Source organism: Mobula hypostoma, chromosome 29 (genome assembly GCF_963921235.1).
Source record: "Mobula hypostoma chromosome 29, sMobHyp1.1, whole genome shotgun sequence".
Classification (NCBI taxonomy): Eukaryota; Metazoa; Chordata; class Chondrichthyes; order Myliobatiformes; family Myliobatidae; genus Mobula; species Mobula hypostoma.
This window is the reverse complement of record NC_086125.1, coordinates 14,678,576-14,693,126: the sequence shown is the minus strand read 5'-3', so window position 1 is coordinate 14,693,126 and position 14,551 is coordinate 14,678,576. Positions and strand designations below refer to the sequence as shown.

Sequence of the window (14,551 nt, the reverse complement as noted above, 5' to 3'; positions counted from 1 at the left end):
TGTTGAGGAGGGTTGTGCCTTTGATAGAGGTGGCTGAGTCCACAACCCTCTGCAGTCGCTTGCAATCTTTCTTGTGCACTGGCGCCTTCATAGCAGGCGGTGATGCCTACAGTGAGAATGCTCTCTAACATGCATTTGCAGAAGTTTGCAAGATTCTTTTGGTGACATGCCAAATCTTCTCAAGCTCCTAATGAAGTAAAGCTACTGGCATGCCATCTTCATGATTGCATCAATGCATTGAACCCAGGACAGGTCCTCGGAGATGTTGACACCCAGGATCTTGAAGTTGCTTACCGTTTCCACCACTGACTCCTCAACTGAAGACAGTGCTGTTCTCCCAACTTCCCCTTCCTGAAGCCCCCAATCAGTTTCATGATCTTGTTGACATTGAGTGCAAGGTTGACCATTTAGCAGTAGGCAAATTGTGGCAGGTCCAGGTGCTTTCTCAGGCATGAGATATCCTAGCCATAACCAACTTCTCAAAACACTTTATTATATTAGATGTGAGTGCTCTATTTGTTATTGATTGAGGCAGTTCTTTTTGGGCAGCAGTATGATTGCTGCCCTTTTGCAACAGGTGGGAACCTCCACCAGTGAGAGGTTAAAGATGTCTGTGAACATTCCAGCCAGTTGGTTAGCACAGATTTTCATCATCCAGCCAGATGCATCATCGGGGCCTGACACCTTTTTCACCCTCTTGAAGGATGTCTGACATTGGTCTCTGGGACAGAGATCACAAAGTGTGAGTATTCATGTACTGTAGGTGTAGAGTTACCCCTCCTTTCAAAGTATGCATATAAATCATTGAACTCATCAGGGAGTAAAGCATCATTTCCATTTAATCTGTTAGGTTTCACCTGATAGGAAATATTAGCTTGCACACCCTGCCACAGCTGTTGTGCATCTGATTATATCTCAAATTTCACAGGGAATTGCCTTTTTGCTTTCACAATGACATTACTGAGGTTATACATGAACTTCTTGTAAGCATCTTGAATGCCACAGAGATAGCCCTAAGAAGACTGCAAATTCCCTGGTTCATCCAGGATTTCTGGTTTAGGAAAACTAGGTATGTTCTTGAAGGCACAAACTCATCCACTCCTTGAAGTCTGTGATGACTGTGGCGTATTCATTCAGAACTGAAGATGAACCCATAAATGTGGTCCAGTCCACTGATTCAAAGCAGTCCTGCAAATAGTCCTCCACCTCCCTCGACTATGCCTCCACAGTCCTTTCCAGTGGTGCTGCAGTCTTCAGTCTGTCTATATGTGGGGAGTAGCAGTACAACCAGGTGATCAGACTGGACAAAGTACAAGCCAGAACTGCATGCAAACATTTTTAATAGTGGTAAGGCAATGGTTGAACATGTTGGTTCCTCTAGTTCACCAAGTGACTTGGTGGTGGTAGTTTATTAGAGACTTTTTCAAACTGGTCTGACTAAAGTCCCCTGTGATGATTGGGAAGGCATCCGGGTCCACTGTCTCATGACTACTAATCATGATGCTCATCTCCTTTAGTGCCAGCTTGACATGTATACTTCACCCTGGTAAATATCGTTCCAAACTAGGATTGTGTGCCCATCAATGCAGTGTTACCATAAGATATTGGAGCAGAATTAGGTCATTTGCCCATTGAGTCTGCTCCACCATTTCATCATGGCTGATCTATTTTCCCTCTCAGCCCCAAAATCTTGTCTTCTCCCCATGTCCTTTCATGCCATGACTAATCAAGAATCTGTCAACCTCTGCCTTAAATATACCCAGTGACTTGGCCTGCACAGCTGCCTGTGGCAACAAATTCCACAGATTCACTACTCTCTGATTAAAGAAGTTCCTCCTTATCCCTGTTGTAAAAGGACACCCCTCTATTTTGAGGCTGTGTCCTCTGGTCTTAGACTTCCCCGCCATAGGAAATATCTTCTCCATATCTACTCTATGGAGGTCTTTCAACATTTGATAGGTCACCCCTCATTCTTCTGAATTCCAGTGAGTAGAGGCCCCGAGCCATCAAATGTTGCCACTATCTTAATAATTAGAGAACTTTTCTTACAGGACTACCTGTTCTATTATTTTATGTTTCTTTTGGATGTTTGTTTAATGTAATCCACATTGTTTCTCTGAAATATATGCTCTGTGTGGATTTAATGCCACTGTGAAATGGTTTATTCAAACTGATGTATAAACTATCATAAGTTTTGTTTTCTATTGTGTGCTACGTGTCATTTACCACTTGTTAAATAGAGGCTAAGAGGAAATGTTCTTGTTGCTGTATCTGCCTCAGCCACCTTACACTACCTTTATCTCTCAAGTTAATCTTTTATCATAATTGTGGACACATCCAACCAAACTAAGGCACATTTATGAAGGCATGGTGACCATCCCATCCCTGAGTTACATTGCCTCGAGGGGTATTCCAACAATTACCTCAGCAGATGTTGTAAGACTTGAATGTCTTCAGTGTCTTTCCTAGGTTTTTGGCATCTGTCACCATGCAAATACTTCAGACTTAACACATGAGACAGATTTAAAGACCACCTCAATTCAACTATTTCAGCCTGAGATGCAGAGATATATAGCCATGATATAAGTTCAGAATCTGAACCAAATGCACAATGTCTGAGTCTCAGATCTGACCTAGAACCCAGACCTCAGTGACTGCATTGTATGATGAGGCAGGGCTAGAAGCTTTTAATTGTTGGTATTATCAACAAATACATGGAGTGCCCAGGCAGATTAACATCAGTCACATCATAGTCAGAGGTGGACAGCATCTCTGTTCAAGTTGAAGTTTAATTATCATTCAACCATACATGAGTATAGCCAAACGAAAAGCACTCCTCCAGGGCCAAACAACATATAGAACACTGCACATAGTAGGTAGCACAAATAGCGCATATGGTTACAATCTCAGAAAACCATAGAGCCACAAAGAGAAAATAATAATAACGTAGCCCTGTGTGGCATGACGAGACAGATAGTAAGTGGTCCAGCAAGTACATCCACCAAGGGAACACTAGAGGGCAGCACCCACAGGAGGGACAAGTCCCCAACCTGTTACGGATCCAAGGGTGCTCCACAGAGGTTTTCCCATACCGCTTTTGTTCTTCCTCTCCTGGTCAGCTGCAACAGGCAGCGCCACGGTCTAGGCCTAATCCTCACCACAACCAAGGCAACGCAGCTCCCTCACTATCGATCTCACCAGTGATTCGAACTTGCAATATTCTATATTACCAATGTCCAAAAGGGCCTCACAATCATAGTAAAACTGTCCCAACAGAATCACTCGCACTCTGCACCTTGCAACAGTACACAACAAGTCCAGGCAACAACGGAACAATGGTATGCAATAAGTTCAGCCCCGTCGCTATCAAGCAACTCAGTAATAGGATAGCAACTTGGTAACATCAAACAGTACTTGATGTTCTCAGTATCCAGCAAAACAAGATGAACAAATGCAACTTTGAATGGACCTGGAGTGGCTGCTGCATCTCAGCATGGTGCCATCTTACTGGAAGTTCAGCAGCAGTCAGGCAAATAATCTCCTATGATTCATTAGAATCATTTGGGCATATTTCCTTTAAATAGATCATGGACGTCAAAGTTGATTGGGAGATACTAGGGCCTATACAGTGTTGCAAACCTGAAGAAAAAGATAAAATTAGGCATCACACCGCAATGTGAAAGTATCGGGCATTGGGAGAATGACAGAGTGTTCCCGTCAGTAGGGTGGGCCAAGGTTATAAACTTAAAAGCAAGGAGTGTCAGCAGCGAAGACTGTGAGGAGCAGGATGAGTGTCCCATGGAACTGGGGACAGGATAAGTAAATCCTCAGTATTTTCTGTGAGTGGGGTGCAGTTATCTACAAAGAATGACTAATGATCTGGAAATTTGTTAAGCACTAGCAGGGCACCTGAGAATTTATATTAATTTATTAAAATAAATCTATAACTATAAGACAAAGTAGTAGTCAGTAATATTCTCTATGAATCTACCAATTGTAAAAATCTGGTTGATTCTTCACCTTTTAAAAGAAAGAAAAATTGATCACCTTGTATGGATTACCTGTATGTGACTCTCATCCTATCCCAGTTTGCTTGCCCGATGGTTGAATTTAATTTAAGGGCAATTACAGTTGTATAATAAATACAGGCCTTTGCAGGAATATTATTTTTTAATTAATTTTTCAGTTGGGTCATCACTAGCAAGCTCAGTATTTATTGTCCATTCTTAATTGTCATTAATAAGCTGCATTCTTGAACTATTGCAGTCCTACTGATGTTCCTACTTTGTTGTTGATTCGGCAGATCCAGAGTGTAAACCTAATGATTATGAAAAATATATTTCCAACACAAGAAGCTGAGAGATTTGGTGGGTCTCTGCAGGTGTTGCCATCCCAAGCACCCACTGTCCTTCTACTTCTCAGTGGTAGACTAGTAGGTTTAGGAGGTGTTGTTAAGCTTCCTTGGCAAGTAAATGCAGTGCACATTGTAAATGATCCACACTTTAACCACAGCACACTGGGAGTAGAAGAAGTGAATGTGAATGGAGTACCATTCAAGCAGTACACGCAGTCCTGGATGATGTTGAGATTCTTGTATTATTTCAATCATTGTCATACAAGTGTCTGGCCAGCTAGTGGATTAAACTGTTGAGAAGTTTTGCAAAAATGGTGATGCCTATTGTGGCTGACTTTAGATAAAGAAGAGACACAAAAGACTGTAGATGCTGAAATCTGGGGCAGCACATAATGCTGGAGAAACTCAGTGGGTCAGATATCGTCTATGAAGGGAATTGGAAATGGTTTATTACTGTCACACAGGGAGGTACAGTGAAGTTTCAGGTATTTGAAACTTCAAAAACCCATTTCTCTCCATAAATACTCCATGACCTACTGAGTTTCTCCAGTGTTTTGTATGTGGATTCAAATAAAGGATGTGAACATAAAACAGAAAGTGATTTTTTAAATTTAGAAACTGTAAAATAAAAGATTGAAAACAAAAAGAAACAGTACTGGATTCATTCTGGTTTTTTCAAACATTACAGATGACATAACTGAGTAGAATTTCAAAGACTACAAATAAAGCACTTTAAGGATTCCGATCAAGCCTTATACCGGAGGTTTGTTACCCTAGGATGTATCATTGCAAGAGGAAATTTGTTTTCGGGTTTATAGATGGTAGTTCCAATTGAGTTAGGTAGTTTGGACAGTTGTGTTAGATGCTGCAAAGAGACTGTGAAATACATAGAGGGCAAGCTTGCCCTTTTACAGACATATGGTTGATGTACAATGAGATTCAAATATTTCAGTACGATGTGAATATCTAATTGGGCAATTTCAAGCAAAAGTGTCTGACTTGGGGATGTTGCTTCTCAGTATGTTTGGACATGAGAGTGTTAATTACAAGTCGAGGAGGTTAAGAAGTGTTTAGGTCGGGAAGAGACAATTCTTTGCCAAAGTTAGGGTAATGAAGAGAAATTGTGTGTCCAGCAGTTCAGGAGGAAAAGGCATGAGGAATGGTAAAGATGCAAATTTAGGATTGGAACAGAGGGGAGAATAGAAGTTTGACTTGGTGGATTATGGAAAAGAAGAGGAGCAATAGATATGATTGGGTTGTAAAAATATAAGGTTATTGGACCTTACATTTGGAGGCAGATTATTTCTGTTTGTGTGGGATTCCTGTGTGCAAATTGACTGCTGCATTTCCTGAGTTGCAATAGTGGCTTCACTTTAAAATTATTTCATCATTAGCAAGCAAAGCACACTAGAATCTACTAAAAGGAATGTGAAAGGTACTGTAGAAGTGCCGTCATTAACTATTCAAACAAGGGCATTCTTATCCAGTGCCTCATCTCACCGGAGCAGAAAACTTAAGAGTCATGTCGAACCTTCTGCAGTGACGAGACTTACCGTTCCACTCATTTGAATTTGCTTTCATTCTGTCAGAATTCAGAGTTTTTTCGTGGCTCAATTCCATTCATCTGCCTTTGGACCTTTTCCCTTGATATCCTTTATCTCTTTGATGTGAAAAATATCAGCCATCCCCAGAGTCTAGGAGTGCTCAAGATATCTACCGTGATCTATGTTTGTGGTTTTTCCCAGGATATAAAATTACCCTCCTTCTAGCTACCCCTCTCTTTGGTAATGTTTCTTCTCATTGATCACCCAGCACAGACCAACCCTTATTATGCTTTTTAAATCAATGATTAGACCGGACCGGAATATAAAGGAAATATTCACAATCTATCCAGATAATTTAATACTGCAAACCCTAGTATCAGTCCAGTGAGTTAATGTTCTTCTCTTTTACCTGGACACAGTGCCCAAAACTGAACGCAGTACTGCAGCTGAGGTCCGTCAAAGCTTTTACAACTTGCATATTACTTATACACATTCGGGATGGTGTGATGACATGAAAAGTGCTATATAAATGCAGTTTTTTTCTTCTTTCTTTCTTCTAGACAGATTCTAAATATGCATTTACTACTCATTGGTTGTTAAGCAGCTATCTTTTGTAATCATAAAGATTGCAACCACTGCCAGCACTGTCATTGTGTCATACAGCACAGAAACAAGGTCTTTGGGCCACCATTGAGTACCTCAGCAATGGTAGTCCTGTTGGCCAGCTCTTAGCCCATAAGCTTCTTTGCCTTGGTGAATCAAAAAGAATTTTTTTTATTCTTCAAAACACTTTTTGTTACTTCCTCCTGACATGAGGCAAAAGGCTGGGAATCTAATACAATATACTTGTGTTGATCATTAGTTTATTTTTCCCCTTTTGGATAGAAAGTAAAAGTTGAATTGCTTTGCAATGCCATTTGATTGGGCATTAGTTTTCAAAACCTGCTTTTTAAATATGCGTATGTTCTCTTTTACATGTCACAGTGTGAACATCGTAATAAAGAGGAATATGTGATGGAACTGGAACAGTCACGATTGAGAGAAGCAGAGGCATTGACTGCACTCAAGGAGATGCAAGATAAGGTCCTGGAAATGGAAAAGGTGAGAACACCATGGTGCAACTGCAGGTTTCAGTTCTGAAAGCTGCAAGTGCTCTTTGTTTTGCAATGGGATTTCATCATCTCTTCTGCAGTCCTGTAAATCTGAAAGTCAGAATAGAATAAGAGGAACAGAGCTCCAGGCATGTTGTGCAGTGTAGAAACTCTGTTAACACCCACATTTCAGAGTTGCAAACTGTTCGGGAATATATGTATGTGTTTATAGAGGAAGTACATTCCACAACCTGAGAGTGAACTGACCCAGGTAAACTAGAGCCAAAAGGGGGCAGGCAAAGTGTAGTAAAACAATGGTTTCCATTATAGAAGAGGTGGTTCAGGTATAGTTGTGGCACATTCCCAAGTGAAGCAAAGAAAGAATAAACAATTCCAGAGCTGCCTGGTTGGTGAAAAAAGATGCAGTGGGAGGGGAGCAAAAAAGATCGCTTGCGGAGCAAAAAAAAACAGTCTATTTGCAAATGCAAACAAGAATCAGGTGATCACCAAAAAAATCAGAGGGAGGAGAAAACTAAAATACGGAGGCTCAGAGAATGTGCAAATGAATAGCTGCAAACATGGAAACAACAGGAATACTGCAGATGCTGGAAATTCAAGCAACACACATCAAAGTTGCTGGTGAACGCAGCAGGCCAGGCAGCATCTCTAGGAAGAGATACAGTCGACATTTCAGGCCGAGACCCTTCGTCAGGACAAAGGTCAGTCCTGACGAAGGGTCTCGGCCTGAAACGTCGACTGTACCTCTTCCTAGAGATGCTGCCTGGCCTGCTGCGTTCACCAGCAACTTTGATGTGTGTTAGCTGCAAACATGGGTTGGAATCCAAGAGTTTACTATGAGCTCGTAATAGTACCTAGAGGAAGAGGGGCCAAATGGGAATTGACGCATGGATGCTGAAAACAGTGTTAAGGAACCAAGTGAGTACTTTGTACTTTTCTTCACTAAGGAAAAGGGTGCTTTTAAAGTAATAGTGAAGAATAAGGTGGTTGATATATAAGTTGCATTATATATGTTACCATGGAGTTATAAGTCCATGGGTTAAATAAGGCAAGCCAGCACAGATTATTGAGGATAAATAATGTTTATTAACCTGATAGCAGGTTTAGATAAGGTAATGGACAGAGTTGATGAGGGTAATACACTGGATGTGAAGTATGTGGACTTGAAGAAGACTTCATTTAAGGTGCAATGTAATTGACTTTATAAGCAAAGCTGATTCCAACCTAAGTTAGCAAATTAAAAGCGATACATCATCGTGGTGAATAGCTATTCTGAAACAGGAGGAAAGAGGGAAGTAGTGATCACCAGAGATCTGAGCCATTGCTTTATTTTGACCTTTAGTAAATGACCAGGACTAGTGGATGCAAGCCACAATTTCTAAATTTGTGTATAATACAAAACCTCGCAGCATTGTGAACTGTAACAGTGATAGATTACAGCAGGATATTTACAGGCTCATGGAATGGGCAGAAGGGTGGCAGATGACGTTTAATGCAGGGAACTGTGAAAATGTAGAACAGTAGAGGCCCTTCACAAACTATGTCGGCACTGACTCTGATGTTAGTCTAAGATAAACCCATCTAGTTGTACGTATCTTTTATCCTCTATTCACTGCCTGGCCATGTGGCTGGCTAAATTCCGCTTAAACATTTCATTGGTATCTGCTTCTACCACCTCCCAGGCAGCACATTCCAGGTACCTGCCACTCTGTAAAAATAAAACCTCTCTGACACATCTCCTTGAAATATCCCCCCTCTCAGTTTAAATATATGACTTCACTATTTGATTTCCACCCTGGGTAAAAGATATTGACTTTACCTTATCTATGCTTCTCATCATTAAATATACTTGTATCAGATCACCCCTCAGCCTCCAGTACTCCAGAGAAAGCAATCTACTTTGTCCAGCATCTCCTTATAGCTAATAGTGCTGCACAAGTCATTAAAGGTTGTAGGGTATTTTAGAAAGCAATTCTAACACACAATGTGGTCTTTATCTATAGAGCCCTAGATTATCAATGCTGGGAAATTATGATGAATTTTTATAAAACTCTGTTCCAGCTTCAGAAGAGGAGTTGTTTCCACGCTGTGGGAAGGATATGAGCGCATTAGAGAGAGGTGGCGAAGTTATTGTCCCTGTGCCCACATTGGCCATTGCCACACTGTGATAATCCCAATTTCCAATGATTGTCTCCATGGAGTTTAAGCATTCTCCCTTTGACCACATGGGTTTCCTCCTGGCAATACGATTTCCTTCCCTATACCAAAGATGTGCAGGCTTGTAGGTCACTTCGCCAGTAAATTGCCTGAGTGGCAACTTGTGCTGTGACTATTCTGTAATTCAATAACCTTGCAAAATGTTTTTTTTAATTATGCAAGGCATATTGATGTTTGTACCACTGCTAACAGAGCAGTGAAATACAATATGAAGTGTTGTGATTAACCTGCACTTAACGCTTCCCAACCTACTCTAATTCCCATTCTGAGCCACTGGACTACCCCTTCCCTTAAGTCCTGCACCACCTGTAGAGGTAGAACCACTATTTTTCTGTAGAGTGCCAGTTAATGGCTTGTTCTTGAAAGTATTCAGAATCAGTCTTTACACTCGCAATGCCTGTTATTTTCTGCTTTGAATATCTGGCCTCCAGTGATAGCCTCAATCACTTTGTGGAGCATGCTATTCCCTACCAACTGATTGTGCAAGTAAAGTTATCATATCATCCTTTCCTCTTAATTACTTTTTTAAATTATTTGATTACCCAATGTTTATCCCCAACTAGAGGACATGAGCACTAGCGCACCTCAGGGATGTGTGCTTAGCCCACTGCTCTACTCTCTCTATACCAGCGGTCCCCAACCACCAGGCCGCGGACCGGTACCGGGCCGCAAGGCAAGCGCTACCGGGCCTCGAGGAAAAGATACGATTTGGCGATATGAGTCAGCAGCACCTTTCCTCATTCCCTGTCACACCCACTGTTGAGTTTGAACGCATGCGAGGTCATTACCCGCGCGTCATCCATGTCAGCGCGGGAAGGAGATCAACTCCTCGAGTTTGCAAATGACGGCGGGCTGAAAAGTATGTTTGACATAACATCTCTGTCGGTATTCTGGATCAAAGTCAAGGCTGAATATCCTGAGATAGCCACAAAAGCACTGAAAACGTTGCTTCCATTTCCAACATATCTCTGCAATGAATGCAACGAAAACTAAATTGCGGAATAGACTGGACATAAGGAACCCCCTTCAAGTATCGCTGTCTCCCATCACCCCTCGATGGCACCGTCTTGTTGCAGGGAAACAAGCCCGGGGCTCCCACTGATTCAGCGATATTGGTGCGTTGTAATGATTTTATATGTTCATACAGGGAAAATATGTGCTGTGTGTTTAATATCCAAACGTTACTTAAAATGTTATGATGCTATTGACTTACTTATATAACCATATAACAATTACAGCATGGAAACAGGCCATCTCAGCTCTTCTAGTCCGTGCCGAATGCTACTCTCACCTAGTCCCGCCGACTTGCACTCAGCCCATAACCCTCCATTTCTTTCCTGTCCATATATCTATCCAATTTTTCTTTAAATGATAATATCGAACCTGCCTCTACCACTTCTACTGGAAGTTCGTTCAACACTTACTTCAAGCTCCCCTGTCCTCCCCTGATAATTGACTTATCGCTATATTCATGCGAGGAAAATATGCGCTGTGTGTTTAATATTAAATTCGTTAGATAAATACTTTCAGAAACGAAATTGAATGTATTAGCCACTTATCACCTATATTCCGGTCGTGATCAACACCACCCCCCCCCCCAAACAGAATCGCCAAAAACAATTTGCAGGAAAAATCAGCACGTACAACACGCATGCACACTGGTGCCCGCGCAAGGCTTCATGGTCATTGTAGTCTTTCTCGGGGTGAACCCAACATATTTGACTGCTACTCTTGTCAGTTGGCAACCCTACCTCCCGCCCCCCCCCCACCCCACCGGTCGGCCGGTCCGCAAGAAAATTGTCAATATTAAACCGATCCGCAGTGCAAAAAAGGTTGGGGACCCCTGCTCTATACCCATGACTGTGTGGCTAGACATAGCTCAAATGCCATCTATAAAGTTGCTGATGATACAACCATTGTTGGCAGAATCTCAGATGGAGCTGAGAGGATGTACAGGAGCAACATATCCCAGCGAGATGAATAGTGTCGCATCAACAACCTTGCACTCAAAGTCAGTAAGACCTAAGAGCAGATTGTGGACTTCAGAAAGGGTAGTACGGGGAAACACAAACCAATCTTGACATAAGGATCAAAAGTGGAGAGAGTGAGCAATTTCAAGTTCCTGAGTGTCAAGATCTCTGAGGCCCTAACCTGGTCCCAACTTATCAATGCAGCAATAAAGAAGGCATGATGTGGCTATATTTCATTATGACTTTGAGGAGATTTGGTTTGTCACCTAAGACACTCAAAAACTTCAATGGATGTGCAGATGTACAGTGGAGAGCATTCTGAAAGGCTGCATCACTGTCTGGAGAGGGGGTGGGGTGCTACTGCACTGGATCAAATGGAACTACAGAATGTTGTAAAATTGGTCAGCTCCATCGTGGGTGCCAGTCTCTGTAGTATCCAAAACATCTCAGAAATACGGTGTCCATTATTAAGGACCCCCATCACTCAGGACATGAACCCTTCTCATTGTTACTGTCAGGAAGGAGGAACAAAGCCTGAAAGCACACACTCAGCAATTCACAAACGTCTTCTTCCCCTCTGCCAATCGATCCCTAAATGGACTTTGAACTCATGAACACTGCCTCATTTTTATTTATTCTGTTTTTGCACTATTTTTAATTTAACTATTTAATATACATATATATACTTCCTGTAATTGATTTACTTGTTTTTTTTTTCCTATATTATCATGCATTGCATTGTACCGCTGCTGTTAAGTTAACAAATTTCATGACACATGCCGGTGATACTAAACCTGCCTGGATTCTGATTCGTTATCATTTCCTAACAGCAATGGCTGAGGAAGGAAGGAAGTGGAGTTGCCTGCATGGATGTTCAGAAAACATGTGATAAAGTCCCGCACAAAAGACTGGTTGGCGAAACTGAGGCCTGTGGTTGTGGGGGGAGGGATAGAGGAAAGAATGGGAGAAAGGTTCACCAGCATCATGGATAGCAGTAAAGCAGTCGGGGTTACCATTTGATTTTTCTGCCTGGAGGATGGTTAATAAGTGGTCTTCCCTGGGGTCATTGATTTTATTTTTACGTATGTAACTTATTTGGGCGTGGGTGTATGAGGTAATGATTTCAAATCTATAGAGATATAAAGCTTGCAAATGTGGTAAACCTGAGGATATCAGCAAAGAGCTGCACAGAGACCTAAGAAAAGTAGAGATGTTGAAAATCTTCAGCAGATCTGGCCTGCTGTGTGCTTCCTGCATGTTCTGCTTTTACTTCAGATTTTAATTTTCACATTTTTAATTAGCAAGATGATATACAATAGACACTGTGAGTGAATAGATTTATAAGAGGGAAATGGCATTTAGCACAGTGTGAAGAAAGAACAAGAAGTGTGGACATGGTGGAGGATTACAAATACCTGGGGATACGAATTGACAATAAACTGGACTGGTCAAAGAACACCGAGGCTGTCTACAAGAAGGGTCAGAGCCGTCTCTATTTCCTGAGGAGACTGAGGTCCTTTAGCATCTGCCGGACGATGCTGAGGATGTTCTACGAGTCTGTGGTGGCCAGTGCTATCGTGTTTGCTGTTGTGTGCTGGGGCAGCAGGCTGAGGGTGGCAGACACCAACAGAATCAACAAACTCATTCCTAAGGCCAGTGATGTTGTGGGGATGGAACTGGACTCTCTCACGGTGGTGTCTGAAAAGAGGATGCTGTCTAAGTTGCATGCCATCTTGGTCAATGTCTCCCATCCACTACATAATGTACTGGGTGGGCACAGAAGTACATTCAGCCAGAGACTCAATTCCACCGAGATGCAACACAGAGCGTCATAGGAAGTTATTCCTGCCTGTGGCCATCAAACTTTACAACTCCTCCCTTGGAGGGTCAGACACCCTGAGCCAATAGGCTGGTCCTGGACTTATTTCATAATTTACATATTACTATTTAACTATTTATGGTTCTATTACTATTTATTATTTGTGGAGCAACTGTAATGAAAACCAATTTCCCCCAGGATCAATAAAGTATGACTACTACTACTACTAAGAAGTAACAATATAAATAGCGCAGTTCCAAACGCTGTACAGGAAGAGAGGTTCTGGGTACTTAGAACACTACACAACTGCACAGAAACAAGCTCTTTAGCCCATTTAGTTCCGCTGACCTGCCGCTGGACGACAGCTCTCTCCATAACACCTTCCATCCATGTACCAATCCAAATTTCTCTTAAATGTTTAAGTCAAACCCGTATCACCACTTCTGCTGGCACTCACCACTCTGAGTGAAGCTTCCCCTCGTGTTCCCTTTAAACATTTTATCTTTTACTCTGAAGCCATGACCTCTAGTTTTTAGTCTTCCCCAATCTAATGGAAAAAGCCTGCTTGCATTTACCCTACCTATAACCCTCATAATTTTGTGCATCTCTATTAAATTTCTCCTCATATTTTCATGCTCATACGCAATTAAGAGTAGTATGGCCAGCTAAGTAAGGTCAGTGAAGCATGCGGAATCCTAAGCTTTCTGAATAGAGGCATTGAGTACAAAAGCCTCCATTGCAACTTTATTGAACATTGATTAGGCAGTGTTCTGGTCACTACCCCTTGCCAAGAATGTGAAGGTAATAAAGAGGGTATTTATCTGGATAAGGAAATCCAGCAATAGAGTTAGACTGGAAAGTCTGGATTTGTTGTTTTTGGAGTACTGAAAGTTGCAAGATGTGTAAGATTGTGTCTGATTTAGATGAAATGAGGAAATCTGTTCCGCATAAGCAAATGGTACGTGGATCAGGGAGCCCAACTCTACAGCCTTTGTGAGAAGGTAGAAGGATGATGAGAGGAAAAGCCAAACAGTTAAGCAGGGTGTTTATGGTCAGGGATTTTTTTTATTTGTATGGATGGTAGAAACAGTCAATTAGAACTTCATAAAGACATCTGACAGATTTTTACAGCTGTGAAGTTTTGCTAAGAGCTGGATAAAGTTTATGTGATTCTCTTACTGCTGTGCTCTCATAGAAGTAGTTTTATAATGTTATATCTTCCTTTAGCTAAGTTTTGCAGCCCTGGTACTGGACTCTCAGTCTACATTGCTCAATCCATTTTGATCGTCCTTTCAGATGACAGAAGGAATGTTGCATGTAATGAGTTTGATTTTTATTTGACCCTGCTCCTCTGCTCTGTAAATGGGAACGAGTTTTACAAATCCATGTGATCGCAGAGGGTGGGTTACGTGTTGGAGAGAAGATGCATTTTACAAAGCCTGTGATGGAGCAGCAGTGGGTTTTTAAAAAGTCCTGCAAAATGGAGCTGTGGATTTTATCACAGCCTATTATTTGAACATGTTAAGTTTCCGTCATAC

General features: G+C 41.7%; 1 protein-coding gene across 4 annotated transcripts in view; it reads left to right on the top strand.

The window, feature by feature from the left end:
- Positions 1–14,551, top strand: part of LOC134339458 (EVI5-like protein) — a 275,292-nt gene that overhangs the window by 166,119 nt on the left and 94,622 nt on the right. For all 4 annotated transcript variants that reach the window (XM_063035989.1, XM_063035988.1, XM_063035987.1 and 1 more), the window contains one exon: positions 6,883–6,999. In XM_063035989.1, coding sequence (XP_062892059.1) covers positions 6,883–6,999 — 117 coding nt within the window. The remainder of the gene's footprint in view (positions 1–6,882; positions 7,000–14,551) is intronic.